This window comes from Lycorma delicatula, chromosome 1 (genome assembly GCF_047948215.1).
Source record: "Lycorma delicatula isolate Av1 chromosome 1, ASM4794821v1, whole genome shotgun sequence".
NCBI lineage: Eukaryota > Metazoa > Arthropoda > Insecta > Hemiptera > Fulgoridae > Lycorma > Lycorma delicatula.
This window is the reverse complement of record NC_134455.1, coordinates 104,795,209-104,815,143: the sequence shown is the minus strand read 5'-3', so window position 1 is coordinate 104,815,143 and position 19,935 is coordinate 104,795,209. Positions and strand designations below refer to the sequence as shown.

General features: G+C 28.4%; 1 protein-coding gene across 1 annotated transcript; it reads right to left on the bottom strand.

Annotated features, from left to right (window-relative positions):
- Window positions 1-409: 409 nt before the first annotated feature.
- On the bottom strand, window positions 410-19,852 carry LOC142320696 (uncharacterized). The gene is made up of 2 exons (XM_075358736.1): window positions 19,663-19,852; window positions 410-1,633 (listed from the first exon to the last, which is right to left on the bottom strand). The coding sequence occupies exons 1-2, from the start codon at window positions 19,714-19,716 to the stop codon at window positions 1,175-1,177; spliced, it is 513 nt and encodes a 170-aa protein (XP_075214851.1). The 5' UTR covers window positions 19,717-19,852; the 3' UTR covers window positions 410-1,174.
- Window positions 19,853-19,935: the final 83 nt, after the last annotated feature.

Here is a 19,935-nt window from a genome sequence, read left to right as displayed (position 1 = left end):
ATTTTAAGATACTTAAAGCTAAGTTGCAAGTAAATAAATTTTACAATTATTTCTAATTTATCATATCAATCTATAACATTTGTGTTTATAGATAAAACTGAAACTTTATAAGTTCAATAAAAATGTCAAAAGGATGTAAGCATTTCTTATATTTAAGAGAGAGAGAGATTTTAGGAAGAAGGAGGGTATGATAGAGAGAGAGGGTGAGAGAGAATTAAATTTTAACCTCTATTCACATGGAAACATCCATTAACGTCTTTACCATATAATTTTGCGCTAAATTTCAGATTACAGTCTCGGCGTTTTCAGTATCATTTTTGATATTTGATTTCATTATTATTAATAAGAGTAGGTTCATGTCAAAGATTGTAATGTTAACTAATTAATTAAATTATTAAGAAATACAAAATACGCATAAAAAACAGGTTTATTTTTCATAAAAATATTTTTTCAAGCATTAATTATTTATAAATTCTATTTTTGTTTGTTTTTACTACTAAATTTCCTGAATCTTTCACATTTTACAGTGGGTGAAGGAATATTTTTTTCATTATTCAAGATGGTGACCAAAATAATGCAAACAGCCTGCGCTTTAGTAGTGTTTTTTGCCTAATATATATGTGAATATTCTTATAATGTTATGCTATCATATGTAACTTCTTCTTTCCTTCGAGTACCAACTTCAAACAAAAAGTAGCTATTAAATTCCATCTGTAAACCGTTAAGCAATTTCTCTAAAGAAATCAACAATCGTCATTAATTAAACCATTCAGGAGGATTTAGAGGATTCAAATAAGTAACATTAAATTCGTCTTCTCTACATATTCAAAATTCCTGATAATCTCTTTGAGTTGCTGTGGTTCACAAAAAATCTAAAATTTCATCTTAATATATGATTTTTTATAAAGAGTTATTACGTTTTAATTAAAATCATGAACTTTGTTTTATATGAACAATTTATATTTCATAAACAAAAAGTAAAGAAATTTAATTTAATATTTTTAATTATTTTGTAGCATGTATTATTTATGTTTCCATCTTCATTTAATAAAAAAATATAAAATCATTTTTTACTAAAAAAAAGTAAATTAAAATCTAAAAATATATGTTTAATATTTATATAGAGAGAACAATTTTATTATAAATAACTTAGAATCTGTAGTAAAAAAATAATTTATTTTTCTTTCGATTCTTCAGAGTCTTTCTTTGGTGCAGTTAATTCGTGAATACTTGATTTAATTTTAGAACCGGTTTCTTCTACTGTTTTTTTAATTTTTTCAACTTTGTCTGATACACCTGTATAAATTTCTGAATGGCTTACATTAGAAAAAAAATTTGAAATACTGTCTTTCAATCCTGAGTAAGCCGAGTTCAATTTTTCTTTAGCCTCTTGGAGTTGGTCTTTGTCGTGTTCCGCATACGTTTGTGGTGAACGCCTTTCTCTTGCCGATTTCATAATTCCATCAATTTTATGATTCATTTTTGCTACTTTTTCTTTAAACTTTTGTTCAGTTATCTTCTTTAGGCTATCAGTCGATTTTTTAAGATCTGTAATTTCTTTGTTATATATTTCATGCCTATTATCAAACGTTGAACTTAATTGGTCGTCTATGCTCTCTTCTTCACAGTGAACCTGAAAAAATACAAAACGTCCTTTAAAATTTCTATTTTTCATAAAATCTTTAAAAATCACCCAAAAAGACTTAAAATAGAATTTAAATAACTCTTTTAATTAAATTATACGGCCGATATCATATCTATGCAGCCAACGTTGAAGTACAAAATAAGAATTACAAAAATGTAGTTTGTATATCAAACTCATATATTCATTCCAGTTCATGTAAATAATAAGTAAAATTTCATGCTCTTAGCTTTTCTATATGAAGTGGTAATATGAATGTTCTTTTCACAATTCAAATAGGTATTTATTTTCGGTTTCAGACTCTATACCTCAGCTACAAGTAACTTCGGTGCTTGGAATCACTTCTATTAAAAAAAACATTAGTAATAAAATCAAAGGTAGAGGTAGTTAAAATTTTTCAGATTTAGTAAGGCATTTAGATTTAAAATATATTGCATTAAATGAATGGGAATCATATAATCTATGAATCGTATATAATACCGAATAAACAAGACACACAATAGCCCTGTGAAACATTACCGAAATTTTTTTGTTGAAACTAGAAAGAAAATTTTAATTAAATTATTTAAGTATTTTTTATTTAAAAAAAGTCTTTATAATATCAATATTACATAAAAGTAAGGGGGAAAAATAAGAGAGAACTTCATCAAACCAGTCAAACGAAAAAGAATCAAAATATTTTACATTTGCATTATTATCATTTCATGTACTAACTAATATCGATTGCTACTTCTCTTCTGTTATATAATTTTATATGTTATCACGTTGTTCTAATTAAAAGTGTTCTAGGGTTTTTCTTCCAGAAAAATGTATGTGTAAATCATCTTTTTTCAATGAAGTAGAATTTTTTCGTGAATTAATTCCTCACGTGATCTGTGTAGTATACAATTAAGTACTGATAAGAATAAAATACTTATTTTTAAATGACAATACCTATATTACGTTAGGACGAATCTCGAATAATATTATTGATATTTCTTATCTCTTGTTGGGTCTGATCATAACATTAATTTAATAAGGGTTTACGGAAAATAAATTTTACTATTTTTGAACACATTTCTCAATTAAAAATTGAATGATTTATTTTTTTACACTTCTAGGATAATTTTTTTTTTTTAAATTCTGGGATTAATTATAATGTGTTATTATTATTTGGTTTCAAATCTGTATTAGTACCCTTACATCCTTTTCAATGAATCTGAATATTAATAACTCGCTCATAAAAGAGAAACATTCTAACACTTATTTAGAAACATTTATTCCCAATCTTATTTTTTCTACTTGATTTTTTATTATATTTTCCATGAAATTTCATTTTTCTAAGTGCTTTAAAAAAAATGAAGCATATCAAAAGAAAAATTTTACTGATATAAAATTACAGTCTTCTAACTTTTCTGATCATTACATCTGATTTTCTGAAATTCTCGGAAAGTGCAGGCCAAAGAAGAATGAAGAGGTCATCGGAAGAAGAAGAAGAGGAAGAAGAAGAAGATGAAGAAGAAGGAAGACCCTCTACTCGTCCCAACATCATGGACGAGTCCGGAAAAGAGCCCAACAGAGATGCGTTCTGAAAGGCAGCCATAACAGAAGTGGAAGAAGAACTTCTACCTAACCTCTCCCTTAAAACTTACATGTAAATTAACTTAAACCAGCAATAGCCACTCCTCCGGAGAAGGGCGCATTGCTCCCTCCATATAGTTAGTGCCCCGTTGTGGCGTATTCCTGCTAGCCTATGAAGCGTTAGCACCGAAAGGACTTCAGTGGACGGTCTGAAGGGGAATTACGTCGGGAGGCCAGGTTGCATAAGCCTAGGCTTCCGCGGTCGGCCCATAAAATGGGTTCGATAACGCTGGTTTAACAACGGATTGGAATGCAATTAGATCCGTCCTTAAAAATACTAAATATTAAAAAAAAAACAAAACTTGGAAAATTAGACCCGTCACTTAAAATAAACATTTTAAAAACACGCCCGATTGAATCGTTCAGCAGCAAGAGACTCTGTCCAGGTTCTGCGATCCGTAGGGAGAATCTATAAACTCCTGCCGACTTTGCATTCCATTCCATTTTCTGAAGGAAATAGCTAAGTAGATAAAAAATAATCTCTCCTACTCTGGTAAAATCAGACATGTAATAAAACTGACATCCCTGCCTTTTTGGATGAGTACAAATCTTTTGACATTGTTAGCGTAAGAAAGGGAAAAATCTGTTGTGGATACCACACGACTTCCTTGCCCGCCTATTAAATTACATATACATATTTTTTTTTAAATGAAAAGTAGATAATATGTTATTTCATTAATAACTTCCGATATTTTTTCTTTTTTTTATTGTTATTATTATTCATGGTAAAAACTTTTACAGTCAGAGGTTAATAATTATTTATAAATCGATGTATTTAAATTAAAAACAAAAGTTAAAAAAAAAAGAGATGAAGTCTGATTCGAACCGATATGCCTTCCTCTTGTAAGATTCAAATATTTCAATAATTAAAATAGCCATTTGGCTATAATTCAGAAACCAATGAAAATAAGTACCAGTTATGACACATCCTTGAAAAGCTCTCTATTACTGCAATTAAGAAAAAGTTCAAAATCAAAAAAAAAAAAAAAATGAATTTTGGGCTTTTCTAAACACTCTTTTGGTTCAGTCGATTGCAATAACAAAGATTGGTGCACAGCTAGATGTTACAGCAGTGCTAAATCCAAGATTTCAACATCCTACGGCTAATCGTTTTTGAGTTGTGTGAGATACGTACGTACGTATGACGTCACACCGAAACTAGTCAAAATGGATTCAGGGATGATCAAAATGGATATTTCCGTTGAAATTTAAAAACCGAAATTTTTCGCAATCATAATACTTCCTTTACTTCTTACAAGGAAGTAAAAATCACAACTTCAGAAGAAGATTGAAGTAACAATAGATAAAAGAACTTTGTTTTACTATTCCTGTTAAATAATCATCAGTACTTGTAAAGAGATTGGCAAAAGAACAGTTTGCTTCGTTTCTCTTCGTATGTAAATTGAGATGAATTTCGTTCGCTTCTATGTGGGTATTCCAATGTACATGATAGTCTTATTGGTTTATATTTAAGGATTTCGAGCTGAAGAAATCTCCTATTTCTCTTTTTTTATTTTTCCCCGCTCGTCAGTGAGTGAGTGAGTTAATAAAATACTTTTATCGAGTTTTATCATTTGTTTTTATAATCAATAACTAGCAAGTAAGGACGGGCGAAGTGAAACTTTTCCGTCTAGCTGAGGGCTTTGCCTCCTGGACCCCCGCTGTGTTAAGTATCCTAATGATTGTGATAATAATAGTGATAAACAATAATCGAAGCCTGAAAAGCTCTCTTTCCGCCTACGATTTCCTCGTTGTTGATATTTAAGCTCTGATACCTTCACTCCAAAGTGGCTAGGCTCTCGATCTATGATTTAAAAACCTCCCTTGGATAATACAAATCTATCCTGAAAATTTGACAGCAATCAGTCAGTTGGTTATTGCATGATGAACTGATAGCTCTTCATATTCCTCTCTTGGAAAACCATTAAGTTTGCTGCAAAGCTCCATTTGGTTTCAGTAGGTAATTTTTTGCCCTGTTTAGAATACAACATTTGTTTTGGTCGTTTCGAATTAGTTTTACATGTTCGCGCGCGTGCACACACACACACACACACACACACACACACACACACACACACACACACACACACACACATACATACATATACATTTTTGTAATAGTACAGTTTATATCAATATTTACATGCTAGGATTATTTAATTTTTAAAAAAATTTGGGATAAATATAATGTGTTATTAATATTAGGAATCAAATCTGTATTAGTTCCGTTACATCCTTTTCAATGAATCTGAATATTAATAACTCGCTCATAAAAGAGAAACATTCCAGTGGACTTTGTTTATTCCCAATTTTCTTTTTTTACGTAATTTTTACTACATTTCCCTATGAAATTTCATTTTATTAAGTGCTTTAAAAAAAAGGAAACAATCGAAAGAAAAATTTTACTGATTACTTTTCAACTTTAAGTCACTTATATCCCTTAAGTCGAAAGCTTATTCCTTGTTGAATGCGGGAAATAAAATCTTAAAATTATGTTTTCTACTAATTAACTGTCTGATAATATCATCTCATTTTAATTGTGTTTTCTCATTATTCTCAAGCAATCTGGCAGTTTATTGACCGTTCGTTTACCAGTTATTGACCATTTTTCATGCATTATTCTCAGGCAGGAATTGTTATTTTTAAATTAAAATGTTCTAGTATATTAATTATGATGAACTGCGTAAGAATAAGTGTATAATGTTCAATAAATGAATCTTGTTTGATAATGTAGCACATAATAGTATCTTAGCAGTTGAATTTCTTAGATATTATTAAAGTACTTCCTTTCTGTATCAGTTAATATAACACTATTTTAAATTACTTTTTAAAATTTTTATTTCAAATATTATTTCTGTCTATTCCTAATAATTATTCTTTTAACATCTATAGTCATTTCCTAATTTTATATTTATAATCCAAAAAAACCAGAATGTGCAGTTGGTTTAATTGATAATACCTAATGAAGTAACGATTGCTTCAATTAAGATCAACAACGAGAAAAAAACTTTAGTCTAATACCCAAATTTAGCTAGTGTACCGAGATAAAATTAGTCCACCCAGAACACATTTAAAAGCAAAAATTTCTTACCTTTTACCAGAGAGTACAATGGATTATGGCTAAAAAGCAGTCCAAAAAGAAGTTTTTTTTTCTTTTCGTAACGTGAAAAAACCCCAATTAATAATGAGGTGAAATTACATTAATTAACAGGAAAAGGCTTATAAATAAAATAACACTTTTCTAGAATTTTTGACTCTATTTTGAAGAGAATTATTAAGCTTTCACTTGTGAAAATTATACATCATGATTAATACAGTTTAGCAGTTTCGCTATTATCAACCATGTTATAATGTATAATCCAGAATTTAAGTCGATTGATTAGCGATTCAAATCATCTAGACCTTCTACGGTAGAACACTACAAGCAGGAAATCATTTATTAACAGGGATTGATGTTGAATAACATTATCAAGGACATCGACAATATAAACATACTAACTGAATAGACTGTGTTTAAAATAGCCTATACTTGTTCAACTATTTCTCACGGTTTAAGATGTTGGGAATATATATTTTTTTTTATTAAGATCTATTGTCTGTTTTAATAACATGAAAGAAAGAATGTTTGTAGATCATTCCCTCCCTGCTATAAACTGAATTAGATTTTCTTTAACGTACCGAGATAGTACTTGCTAACAAGAAAATTACCTATGTATCTAAGTTTAAAATTTTTTATAACTTTCTGGGATCAACTTTACTTTGAATACAGTTTTTAACGAATGTTCGCTCGAATCCAATTTAATTTATTTCTTTTAACAGCAGATTACAGCGAACGTAAAACAATTCTTTATCCAATTCTACTTTCTTCAATAAATATTTTTTAGTAAAAATATAATTATTCTATAGTAAACGCCGTTTAATATGTATTGTACAAATCTTTAGAATATTAAAGCAATGCTAAGAAGTTAACCATTTAAAATTTTATTTCGAGAATTTCACCGTAAAATTCTGGTGTTGTGTCTTACCATTTTTAAATATGTTTTCTATAAAGAATACAAAAATAAGAAAATCTTATTGAATATAGACAAAATATTACAAAATTTTTCAAATTTTATTACGGTATGTAAATAATGACTGAAAATTTCGGCAGTACTTGGGAAACTGATTTGGCACAATACCGTAATGAAAACGGTTCTGATAGGGGCCTCCGTACCCTGTCTCGTAGCCCCTAAATCCATGGAGCCAAGGTCAACCCAGGTGAATATAGGGGCTCCTCAACGTCTCCAGGGATCACGGAGACAAATCCAGGGCCGCATATCTCCCTTCGCGCACTATTTCCGTCTAGTCAGTGTCCTCCGCCCCTGGAGCCTCGCATCGTTCGTTACCCTCATGGTTGTGAGAATAATAGTGCTTAATTAACTTAAGGTTTTCACAGTTTATAGAAACCTGAAAAACGAACTAAATTACAAAAGACAGAATGTCCTTACTATGGTAACTAAAGTACACAGTCCTTTGAGGAGGTTTCCTCCTCAAAGATTCCATTTTCCATAGTAACAGAAATATAATAATGAATTAAATAGATTTTTTAAATAATTTTCTTTGTTTCACAACTTCACACCCAGCAGGGCTTGGACTTCGATCTATGTCTTAAAATCTTACCTGGGATAACACAAATATATACATAAATTTTCGGCTTTATACTCGTATACAAGAAACCTATATATATATATATATATATATATATATATATGTATATATATATGAGTGTGTGTGTGTGTGTGTGTGTGTGTACGGAAACAGTTTATTTTTGAGTTGCAACCAGCCGAATATTTCACCCTGATTTATACAACAGTATTTATAATGAATAAAATACATATGAAATTTTTCGGACTTTAAATGGATTAAAATTTGGTAATTTTTATATATGGTTTTTTCTAAATAATTTAACAGAATTGATACCCAGAACTATACTTGTAATAGTTTCTGAAAAATTCTAGCAAAGCCCAAAAATTGAAGTCGAAAATACGCTTATCTATTTCCGTAAAATAACTTTCTTAAATTGCCAGTAATGAAATAATTTAATATTTATTAAAAATCTATTCTAAAAAAATTATTGAAAATGCAGTAACAGGAAACTAATAAAATTGCAGAAATTCGATTTAACTTAAAAAGAGAGGCAGAAAAACAGTACAATTTTAAATAGAAGAAATATATTTAAAAAATTTAATATAAATTGCAAATAAAAAATTAATAAACTTTTAAAATAATCTAAATTAACTGAATAATTTTTTTATTTCATGAGTTGATTATATGCATTTATCCAACATGTAAGAAATTATCGTCCGTTAATTTTTTTCTCCGACACAGCAAGGCTACACTTAAAAAAGGAAATAAACGGATAATTATTGTAAAAGAAGACTAGCCAGCAAAATATAAAAATCATCCATAAAAAAATTTTTATTTAAGTGCCCCTAACTATATTTTTAGTAACGCTGTTTTAGAGCAACGATCATTACTATTTCTATTAGTACTTCTATAACTATAAATAATATTTGACTACTACTTCTATAACTTTCCCTATCTCCACGGTGGAATGATAGCATCAGGACCTTTAATCCGGAGGTCCGGGGTTTGAATCCTGGTAGGTATGGCCTTTCTCGTACGCTACAAAATTCCGATTCCATCCCAACGAACAAGTTTCAAGCTTATGTGCGATACCATCAGGCAAAAAAAGTAAAACTATATTATGAAAATCTTACTGCTGAGTTATTAATAAACTTTCTTAAAAAAATACTTTTATTATTTAATGAAATTATAAAAAAAAAATTATCGTAATTAATATTTTGTGTTACTTTACATCTCTGTAACTACATGTAAGTATGGTTCGGTTATGAGTGATTTTATACACTCTGGTGAAAATCTTTTAATATTAAAATATTTTGGTTTCCCTAATCTCATTTGGATTCCCTGTTCTTCTTTGTCGTAATAGTATAGGGTTACACAACTTAAAATAGAAGTGTTCTCCTCATAATGCATAAATTGTCAAATTTTATAATAAATACAATTCACCAATATAGAATCACACAAATTAAAGTTATTACACGTATATATTTGAAGGTATATGAAATATTACAACAATTAAAATTCATCCAATCCCGTCGTGAATGATTAAAACAGGTTTTTTTAAGAACAAATTTTTAAAATTATTCGTAATTGCGGAATACATTAAGTAATTTAATTTTTTAAGATCTAAAAAATTCACTAATAATTGAAAATTTATTATACAGTTGACAAAATGAATGATAAAAGAGCAGAGAGTAAAGAGAATTTTTTGTTTAATGAAGTAAAACAGTTATTCACAGAAAAAATGTAAAAATATTAATAATCATTTGTAAAATCTATAATTATTATTGGAAATGGCAAGAAAGTAATTTCGGTTTTCACAAATAAGTAGTTTTATCTTTGTTCTGAGGAGTTCTGTCAGTATTATGATTTTTTCCTTTGGCATTTCCTGTCACTTTAAGCACACTACAGAAGCAAATTACGCGTAATTTTGTTGGCAGCTGTTAGTCTATGGCCAATCTAACATGCACCTGTTAGAATCGATTTAATAAATTCCGTTCTAGAGATTTTTCACTCAAAACTGATCAGCATTGTGGTCGACCTATTGAAATGGATAAAACTCAAATCAACGCGGATATATCAATCGGGTGTTGATATAACTTACAAACTTTTTAACTTACAAACAAGAAAATTAACTACGTACTTAATTTTGAAATTTTTTATAACTTCCCGGTATCAACTTTACTTTGAATTAAGTTAACTGAGTTTTATTTCATATTGCACGAAACTGCTTTCTTTTCAACCAAATATTTTACTTAAAGAACAAAGGAAATACGTATTCAAAATAATTGTTTGTATTATTTAATATATACCTTTGAAATATTTACATTTGTTATAATAAAAATTCTAATATTGTTAAATTTTGAATAGGTTCCTTCTTGTTATTATTCAAAATAAAAACATTCTATTTTATATTATTCTGTAGAAATAATTATTAATTTATTTTTTTTTTTTTTATATATACGTATCACGATAATTTTATAAATTTCTTTTAATATTATTTTCAATTTTTATATAAATGCCAAAATTTCTGCCATCTACTTATAAAAATAACAGAATCCCAAATAGAGCAATATTTGTATTTTAAACCTTTGTAACTGACAGGAACAAATTTTTAAGTATTTTGATTTGGTGAGTGTATAAAAATAACCCTTTTATATCTCATTTTTGTCGTTATACACTGTTTTACATACGTGATACTGACCAAATACATGTTAATTGCAACTCTTCGGAAGATTCTCTGATAAGTAATGGTTTATGACTAACAATCGTATTTTATAAAAAGCAATTATCTTAATACAATTATCAACATTACTTTATTAATTATCTTAATAAAAATTATCTTTATTAAATTACTATGATAATACTCCAATATATATTTAATTTTACTAATTTGATCAGCATGAACATCTATCAAGACAAGTAATTTAAGATAATCGTTTTCAAAAATGAAACATTAAATAACCAAATTATTTCTCAGCATATAGCTGGGTAAAGATAAAAGAGTTAATAGTAAACCTTTCAAAATTGATAGTTTTACGTTCGGATCAAAATCTGACCGTTTAATTTTTTGCTGTTACCAACAAATACTGGCAGATCAATTTTAAAAATTTTTAGGTGCTTTCAAGCCCTCAATTACCGTAAAAACGTTAAATTTCTACTTTAATTGCTATTCTTTTTTTTATCTAGTTCTCTGACTGCGTAACTAGTAAATGAAAACTTTTGGTGAAAAAATTTTTTTGGCCCAATAAATAATGATTAAAGTAATATAAAGAAAATGTTTCATCCTTTGTTAATCTATGTAACACGAGGTTAAGAAGCTGTATCTTCTTAACAAAGGAACTCCATTCCTTTGTTATAAATGCGATTTATATCTTTTTATATTATAATGTCACCATTATAATACCAGATTAGGAAGTGAAATAGTAAAGAGTATCGATGAAAAATGAGAGAAATTTAGGTAATACAGTCCTCACATTAAAATTTTGAAATTAGTAGGATATGACTAAATTAATATTAATAGAATTATCTGTTTAAACTAACATTTTCAATAATATAAAATTTAACGTTCCCTTAGGAAAATTAGATTTTTTCTTCTCCAGCATTTCATATTTGTTGCTTTGGTTTTTTATTTTTTTATTTTAGTGCTATTTAATTCTTACTGGAGCGAAAGAAAAATGGCTAATAGTTGGGACTGAGTCAAATATTCCCCGACGTAACTTTTAAACAATCCAAATAACATCCATTCATAAAAAAAAATCTGAAGATTTTTACTATAAAATAAAATTCATAAACATTCATTTAAAGAGGCTAATGATTCAAAAATTAATTCAAGTGCCATTGTAAATTTTCTCATGTGGAAAAATTTTTACTTAAATTTTTTCGTTGAGAATGTCGGTTTAAATGCAACATACATATTTTTTATTACCTTCTTTACATTTTATTCTGCCGGATTTATTAAAAAAGAATATTGGAGTTGTAAAGCTATCTAAAACACAATTTTGTCTTAGAACAATGAATACAAAATAAAAGGAAAGAGTAAGTTTAAAAAATTTTCCGCACAAGTGTGTGTTCAATGTGAGCACCTTTTGTCACATCGCACACACCCAACTGAAAATAGAGTTCGTCCCATACTTAACCAGCATATCTGTAGTAAGGAAGCGACAACTGATTAAATCCTGTGCTCTTAAATCTGCGCGCCATATTGTTGAAAAATAAAATTATTTGATCCATCTTTCAGTTGGGGAAAGACCCATATGCAGCACATCCAAATAATCAATACTGTTGCAGTTGCTTCAGCGAAATTGTAGTCAGGATATTATTCCACACAAAGAATTTAATTTTGGGAAGTACCTTCCTGATTTTAATAATTCATGTGAATTTTCTGACTTCCAGATATAGACATTATGTGTGTTAACTTTTCCATTAAACTGAAATGTTAATTCATTACTAAAACATTACCATCGATTGCGAAGTCGGCATCCATAGCGTAGTCGTAAGCTACAAAGCCTCAACATCTGTAAATGGTATGGACGTAGTATATGTAAGTGTTTCCTTAAAACAATCCACACTATCATCTCCGGCACTGCTAGTTTGCTGTTGGCCTTCCAAACAGACTTTATAGAACTATGCAGGAAAAACTTCCTGATATGTTCAAAGATTTCTTCAGACACACTCGGTCATTCCGTACTCTATCCTTTACACAGATATCCCGGTCGTTTAAAACCAATTATGAAATTGACGAATCTTATTGACTCTTAAGGATCACAATCAAACTTTCAACGAAACGGACGTTGAACTGTTACTAAAAATTCACATTTAGATAATAGCAAAAAATAGAGGCTTTCTGTTTAGGGAGTAGCAATTTTTCTTATCAGCGCTGTCAAGCGGAAAGGTAGTGAATTAATTTACGGCCAGTTATTTACGGCCTGTTATTTTATTCATGCTCGTAAAAATAATCTTTTTTTCTTTAAATCCGTTATATAAATAAAAGTGTGGTCACTAAGTCTAATATTAACTTTCCACGTATATTAGGTACAGTACTGGTCCGAATGAAAATATATGAAACTTGTTTCGAGTAGGTAAATTAATTTGTTCTAACAGTTAAACTTGTGGTGGAAATAATAATTACAACAGCCTTTAATTGTTGGGGTGCTCTGATTTAATCGAATTGTCACTTTAGAATAAATTTTTTGTGTTTCGTTGTGGTTGAACCACTTTTAGTGTTTAAATTTTACTTTTAATTATGTAAATTAGAGTGAATTAGATATGTTGTTTTAATATGATTCAAATGAAAATTAAAAGTAATTTTAAACGTGCATCGTATTTAATAATAGAAATGTACTAACTTTTCAAAACAAAATAAAAAAGTTAAAAAAAATTCAGCAACAGCTAAAATTTAAAAAATTTCCATTTCTTTTTTAATATGAATTTTCAAGAAAGGGAGCCGTATTAAAAACTACCAGTGTCTTAAAATTTAAAGTTTGAGCTAAGTTCATGTTGGAGTATGGATTATTTATTACTCTAAAGTTTTTCAAATAATTTTTTTTAGTTTACCGTGAAAATGTTTTTTTGCGGTAAAATAGCATACGTTTCGTGTAACTTTGATTAACAAACCAGAGAAAAAATTAGGAATATCTTAATTTTTAGTTGTCTGGTAAGGAAATTGTTTTGAAAAATCAAACATGAAAGCGAATTAGTAAAATCGGTACATTTTTCTGGATTTAGTTTATTAAATAAAAAAAAAAAATATATACGGGCAAACACTTCCATGTTTTTAGTGAAAACGGTTAAAAAATATTTTAAATAAACAGTCACGGTGTCTAGATATATAGAAATGTACTTGCAGAAAGTCTTTGTGTTATTATCTAACTCTTTCAAAGTTGCAAGAGATAATGCTGGCGGGTAATATCCTCCAACTTTGTTAGGAAATCAATGTGTAATTGAAATTAACAAGTTCATCAGATATATGTGTTTTGATATGTTTACTTTCCTAACATCATAGCTCTACAGTGCAAGAAGGAAAATATGGTAATCAGTAAAAAAAAATAGCTGATGTGATCACATGACTTCCTTGCACGCCTGTTAAATTATATACAAACATTTTATTTTTTTAAATGAAAAGTACATAAATTTTATTTCATTAATAACTTCTGATGATTTTTCTTTTTTTTATAGTTTTAATTGAATTATTATTTTTCGTGAAAAATTTTTATTATCAGAGGTAATTATTAACCTCTGATAATAACTATTGATTATCTATATATTAATAACCTATTGATATACTAATAGTATATCAATACATTTAAATTAAAAAAAAAAAAATTTTAAAACTAGAGATGAAGACGGTTTTGAACCGATGCGCCATTCCCTTTAAACATCCAAGTATTTCATAAATTAAACATTTATTTGCTTATAACTGTGGAAACACTGAATAATTAAACTTAAGATATATCGTTGAAAAGGTCACAATGGAGGGCTTATTACTACAGTTAAGAAAAAGTCTAAAATTCAATTTTTTATTTCAATTTCGGGCTTTTTTGACACTTTTGGTCCAGTCGTTTGCAATAAAAAGGGAAGATGCACAACTAGATGTTACAACAGTCCTAAATCCAAAATTTCAACATTCTACGGCTAATGGTCTTTGAGTTATGCGAGATACATAAGTACCTACGTACAGACAGACGTCACGCCGAAACAAATCAAAATGGATTCAGGGATGGTCAAAATGGATATTTCCGTTTAAATCTGAAAATCAAAATTTCTCGCGATCACAGTACTTCCTTTATTTCGTACAAGGAAGTAAAGAGGGTATGGGTTTTTTCTCGATGTTACATTACCCAGGAACCACAAAAACCAGCAAAATTATTTGTATGTTCTTCCGTTGGAGTATAACGTTTGAATGGGAGAACCGATTTTGATGAAATTTTATACCGAAGTTGGTGTGTATAGGGAAATTTTTAGCGGTCAATATTTCCAAGGGGGTAGATGGTTATCTAAAAATTTTGCAAACATAACCCATTTTGATATTGCTCAGTACATGCATGCATGCTTATCTTAATATTTTTTTTTTTAATTTTGCCAGAAAATTCACCCTTCCGCAAAAATCGAAACAAGTTTACAGCATATCATTTAGAAGTTTTTTATGTCTTTCTATGCATATCAGTACTGCAAGCGTCACAAAAATACTTTGGGGGAATATTGGAAGTAGGAAAGCCGATCAAAGTTTAATAATTTCAATTTTTGAAATATTTAAAATTAACGTATAAAAACATTAAAAAATACCGATTTTTTAAAAACTTTTTATGCATTTTTGGTTTATTTAAGCGTATAATACTTATTTTACGATAAACGTTCATCACTAATTACTCCCTCACCATATAAAAATCTTAGAAACGTTTTTCATGTATCATTATTTTCCCCCTGTGCAAGAATAAAAAAACTAATTCCAAGAAAGTATTAGAACTTTGTTCTCAGATTTTTTCGGTTACATTCTTACTATTAAATCGAATAAATGAACATATTAAAGTTAAGTTAAATGAAAATAATGAATTAATTAATCGAACAGAGAAAAATATTTTAATCGTCCACACTATAGAAATATTTACTGACGTCAGCAAAGTGTTTAATACCAGTTTTTCATGGTTCTAATAACGTAATAACAAGTAAAAAATTTTATTGTGAATTTAATATAAGTAAATTTATAATTATTGTATTATTAAATTACTAAAAAAACTAAAAAACTTTATTATAGAAAGTGTATCATGTAATACAATAAAAAATTATACTACCAAAATCATTAATTTTACATTATTTAGGCTACTGAAAAGAAATAATTATTACTTTTATCTTATTAGCAATTAAAGAATTTTTACATAAAAATTTTAGGTTCGCATATTTTATTCTTATTTATATTGCTGGTAGTTTACTTTTGATGAATTCTGTTTTTAAACATGTGCAGCTAGCTAGAATAAATTTTGTCATTTTTCACTTCCTTGCACAACATGAATTCATTGTTGGAACTCTAATTCTACTATTACTTCCTTGTACGAAGTAAAGGAAGTATTTTGATCGCGAAAAATTTTGGTTTTGAGATTTCAATGGAAATATCCTTTTTGACCATTCCTGAATCCATTTTGACTTCGGCGTGACGTCTATATGTACGTACGTATGTATCTCGCATGACTCAAAAATGATTAGTCGTAGGATCTTGAAATTTTGAATTTAGGACTGCTGAAACATCTAGTTGTGCATCTTCCCTTTTTCATTGCAATCGACTAGACAAAAAGTACCAAAAAAAGTCCAAAATTCAAAATATATGGATTTGGACTTTTTCTTAACTGCAGTATTAATCCCTCATTGTGAGCTTTTCAACGATATATCGTAAGTGGTACTTATTTTCATTGGTTTCAGAGTTATAGCCAAATAAAATTTTAATTAATGAAATATCTGGATCTTAAAAGGGTAAGGCTCATCGGTTTGAATAAGACTTCATCGTTATTTATTTTTTTTTAATTTAAATATATTGATGAATTATAAATAAAAAAAATTATGATAAATGATATTTAATAATAAAAAAAAAAACAAACATAAAAAAATAGCAGAAGTTATTAAAGAAATATAATTTTATGTACTTTTCATTTAAAAAAAATATCTATATGTAATTTAATAGGCGTACAAGTAAATCATGTTATATCCACATCAGATTTAATTTTTTTAGTTTAAGATGTTATTACTTATAGAATAATATTTTTTGTGTTTGCTAACGTACTAGTGACACCATTAACTTGTATGGTTGAAAAATTGTTCGAATTGGAATATAATTATTACCGATAGGATTTAAATAATATACAGTTGTAAATTATGGCAAGAAATCTATAACATTTCAAGCACCATGACACTTTGATTGATTTTGAATATCATTTAATAAAATTAAAGCATACAAATAAATTCGTTGAAGTTTTATTTTCTGTAAAAAGAAAGTTATGCTTGGTAGTTTGACACATTTTATTTTTATTTATTTATTTATTATTTTTATTTATTAACTACCATTTTTTTTTATTTTACATAAAACAGTTTTCGAGATCAATTTTTAAAATATTCCGTTTTCACTGTTAAATATTAGTATTAATTATTAAATCAAAACACAAATTCTAAGTAAAAAATATTAAGAACATAGAAATGTAATATTTTCTTAAATTTAATTAGTTGAAAATTCAAAACTCACTTCAACAATTTATCATTCATTATAAATTGTGATGTTCATTTTTTAAAAATAATTATATGTAGAATTTTTGTCATATTAATTTTTGGTAAAAAATAGCGGGTACAGTTGATAGCTGGCATCAACAGTTACTGTCATTAGCCCAGTAGATATTGGTAGGGTATGAAATGATGCCCAGTAGATATTGATAGGGTATGAAATGATGCCATGGTTGACTGGCATTCGACCACAGGTCCTCCGCACGAAATACGAGACACTACCTACTCAGCCACAGAAGTCGATTATAAAATTTAATTTGGCATAAATATCGTAAAAAACTATTTCTTAAAAAAAGTGTATTTATTTAGTTATAACTTATTCTTCATTGCAATATTTTTTTCATAAGATCAGTCATAGCTGACTTCATACGTATTTTTAAGGATAAACATACTGAATATGTATAATTAATTGATTCAACACCCTTTTTATCCGCTTATTAAATGAGCTTAACTAAAATTAACGGCATACTGAACTTTAAAATGTTTTTAATTAGCTAGATATTATTTTAGTAAAATAATATCCCCCGATTGAAAATTAAAAATTGGAGAAATGTCCCAGTGGATGGGGCGGGATGCTAGGAACGACATAGCTGGGCCCCGTTACTCCCGCCACTGAAGTTAGGGGAAGGTAAATTAAAATAAGAAAATCCAGAACCGGCGGGCCTACCTGCTCTACCGGATCTACTGCTGGTAGGCGGGGAGTCCCGTTAGAGTCGCAAGGACACGCCCCTGGACTGAGTCGTGCTTGATTTCAGATCCCGCCCAGAGGTGTAGGAAAAAAATATTATTTTGGGTTTCTTATAGATTATTATTAGAGTTGAATAACTTTGCCGAATAAATTTAACTAATAACCCTTTACATTTATATTTTTCTGCTTATAATTTTGAATATCTGGAAATTTATTTAATTTTTTTGCATTTTAATAAAAATCACATACGATATGTTTTTTAAATAAAATTAATTTCATTATGTTATTTGTTATGAGTTACCATTTCATTGCATCTACAATCTCCCTAAATTATAAAATAGGAAGAAAGATGCTGAAAACACGAAAATTACAATAACTCGAGACCTAATAGATCTACTGGGACGATCAATGGCTTACAAAACTCTTGGAGTCAAGTCGTATCTAATATGATAAAATTTTTCCTCAACTCTAAGTCGAGGATGAGAAAATATCGGTTCTCCCTGTATTGTAACACGGTAAGAAAAACGCTGAAATGCTGTTCAAATGGCGCAGCCCCCTAGTAACTATTTATAATTATCTTTTTTTTTAAATTTAAAAAAAAAATTTAAGTACATTATATTAACGGATTACGCAACAACAAATAGAATAAAATTACCATGGAGAATTTATTATATATTCATAAAATAAAATAAATTAAATTTATTATTACGTGTAATAACAAACTAAAAACTTATAAAAAAATATTTTTATTACATATTCTTAAATGTCAATAGTTACGTCAGTATTGATATGTATAAATAAGGTTTTTTTTCACTGAAGGTAGGGGACTGGTCAACTTTTTAATACAATTTTCATGGCGATTTAGCATTGAATTATAATGATTGCTAACGTTCACATGTTTAATTGTAAAATTTTTAATTTAAAGTTAACAGAAATAATTTTATTATTTGTGGAAGTCTAAAAATTAAGTAATGTAATTGCAAAATTAATAAATAAAATTAAGCAACCGAACAGTAAAGAAATAATATAAATCAGCTTATAAGCTATGCTATTCTATAAAAAACGGAAAAAATTAGTCTCGAATGCTTTGTTTGTTTTTCTACGAGAAAATGCTCTACTCCGTTAAAAAAATTTATTTTTTGAAGCGTTATATAATTTTCTTGATTTAACTCCTGAAATTAAGATTTACTGTATTAATTTGATAAATTTCTCAACAAATTGAGCACAAATCAGACTGATATTTTTTTTAACCTCAGGTACCAACGAATGATATATTTTGTAGCATGTGAAAATGCAATGCTTGACCGGGATTCGAATCCTGGACCTCCTGATGAAAGGCCGAGAATCTACCATTTGCGCCACGTAGGCCGGGTAAAAATCCCACCGATTAAATTAATATTTCTAACGGTTGATTTTTGGTTTCTCATTACGTACGCAGATAAATTATAATATTTATGATTGTAAATTAATAATTCTTTATAAATATCACGTTACGTTTGTGCAAGGAAAATACTGTCTAATATAATGAAAGCTTATATAAAAGAGTACGCAATTTTTACTACGTTATAACATAATTATAATGTTTTATGTAATTTATCAATTCCATATTTATGTTTAATTAAGCATAATTTAATTTTTTTTAACATTCGGTAGGTCTACATACATTAAAACAAATTATGAATCTGTTTTGACTTCGCAATTCTTAATAAATCTCACAATAATCCATTCTCAGTATAATTGTAATTGAACAAAATTTGATATTTTTCAAAAATTATTAACTAATGCTACTGTTATTATTCTTAATGATTAAATATTACTTTATATTCACCTGAAGTATCACAAGAGAAGCAATAATCAACGATATTAAAACAAGTGACCTCATTTTGACGATGTAACCACAACGACGTCTCAAGTACAACTAACTTGTAGTTAAACGAACAGCATTAATATTTGTACAGTATTTAATTACGACTGAGCCAGTCGTAGAACAACGTTACGACCAGATGTATAGTAATGGGGGTAACTCTTTAGTTTACACGATGGTCTGATGGGGGAATCTTATCGTGGACAGCTCTCTACTGATTCATGGAAGTACGACACA

Coding starts and splice junctions, on each gene's coding strand:
- LOC142320696 (XM_075358736.1), bottom strand. CDS start 19,716: ATGAGGTCACTTGTTTTAATATCGTTGATTATTGCTTCTCTTGTGATA. Junction 1,634..19,662: donor CTTCTCTTGTGATACTTCAG/GTGAATATAAAG, acceptor GTATTTTTTCAG/GTTCACTGTGAAGAAGAGAG.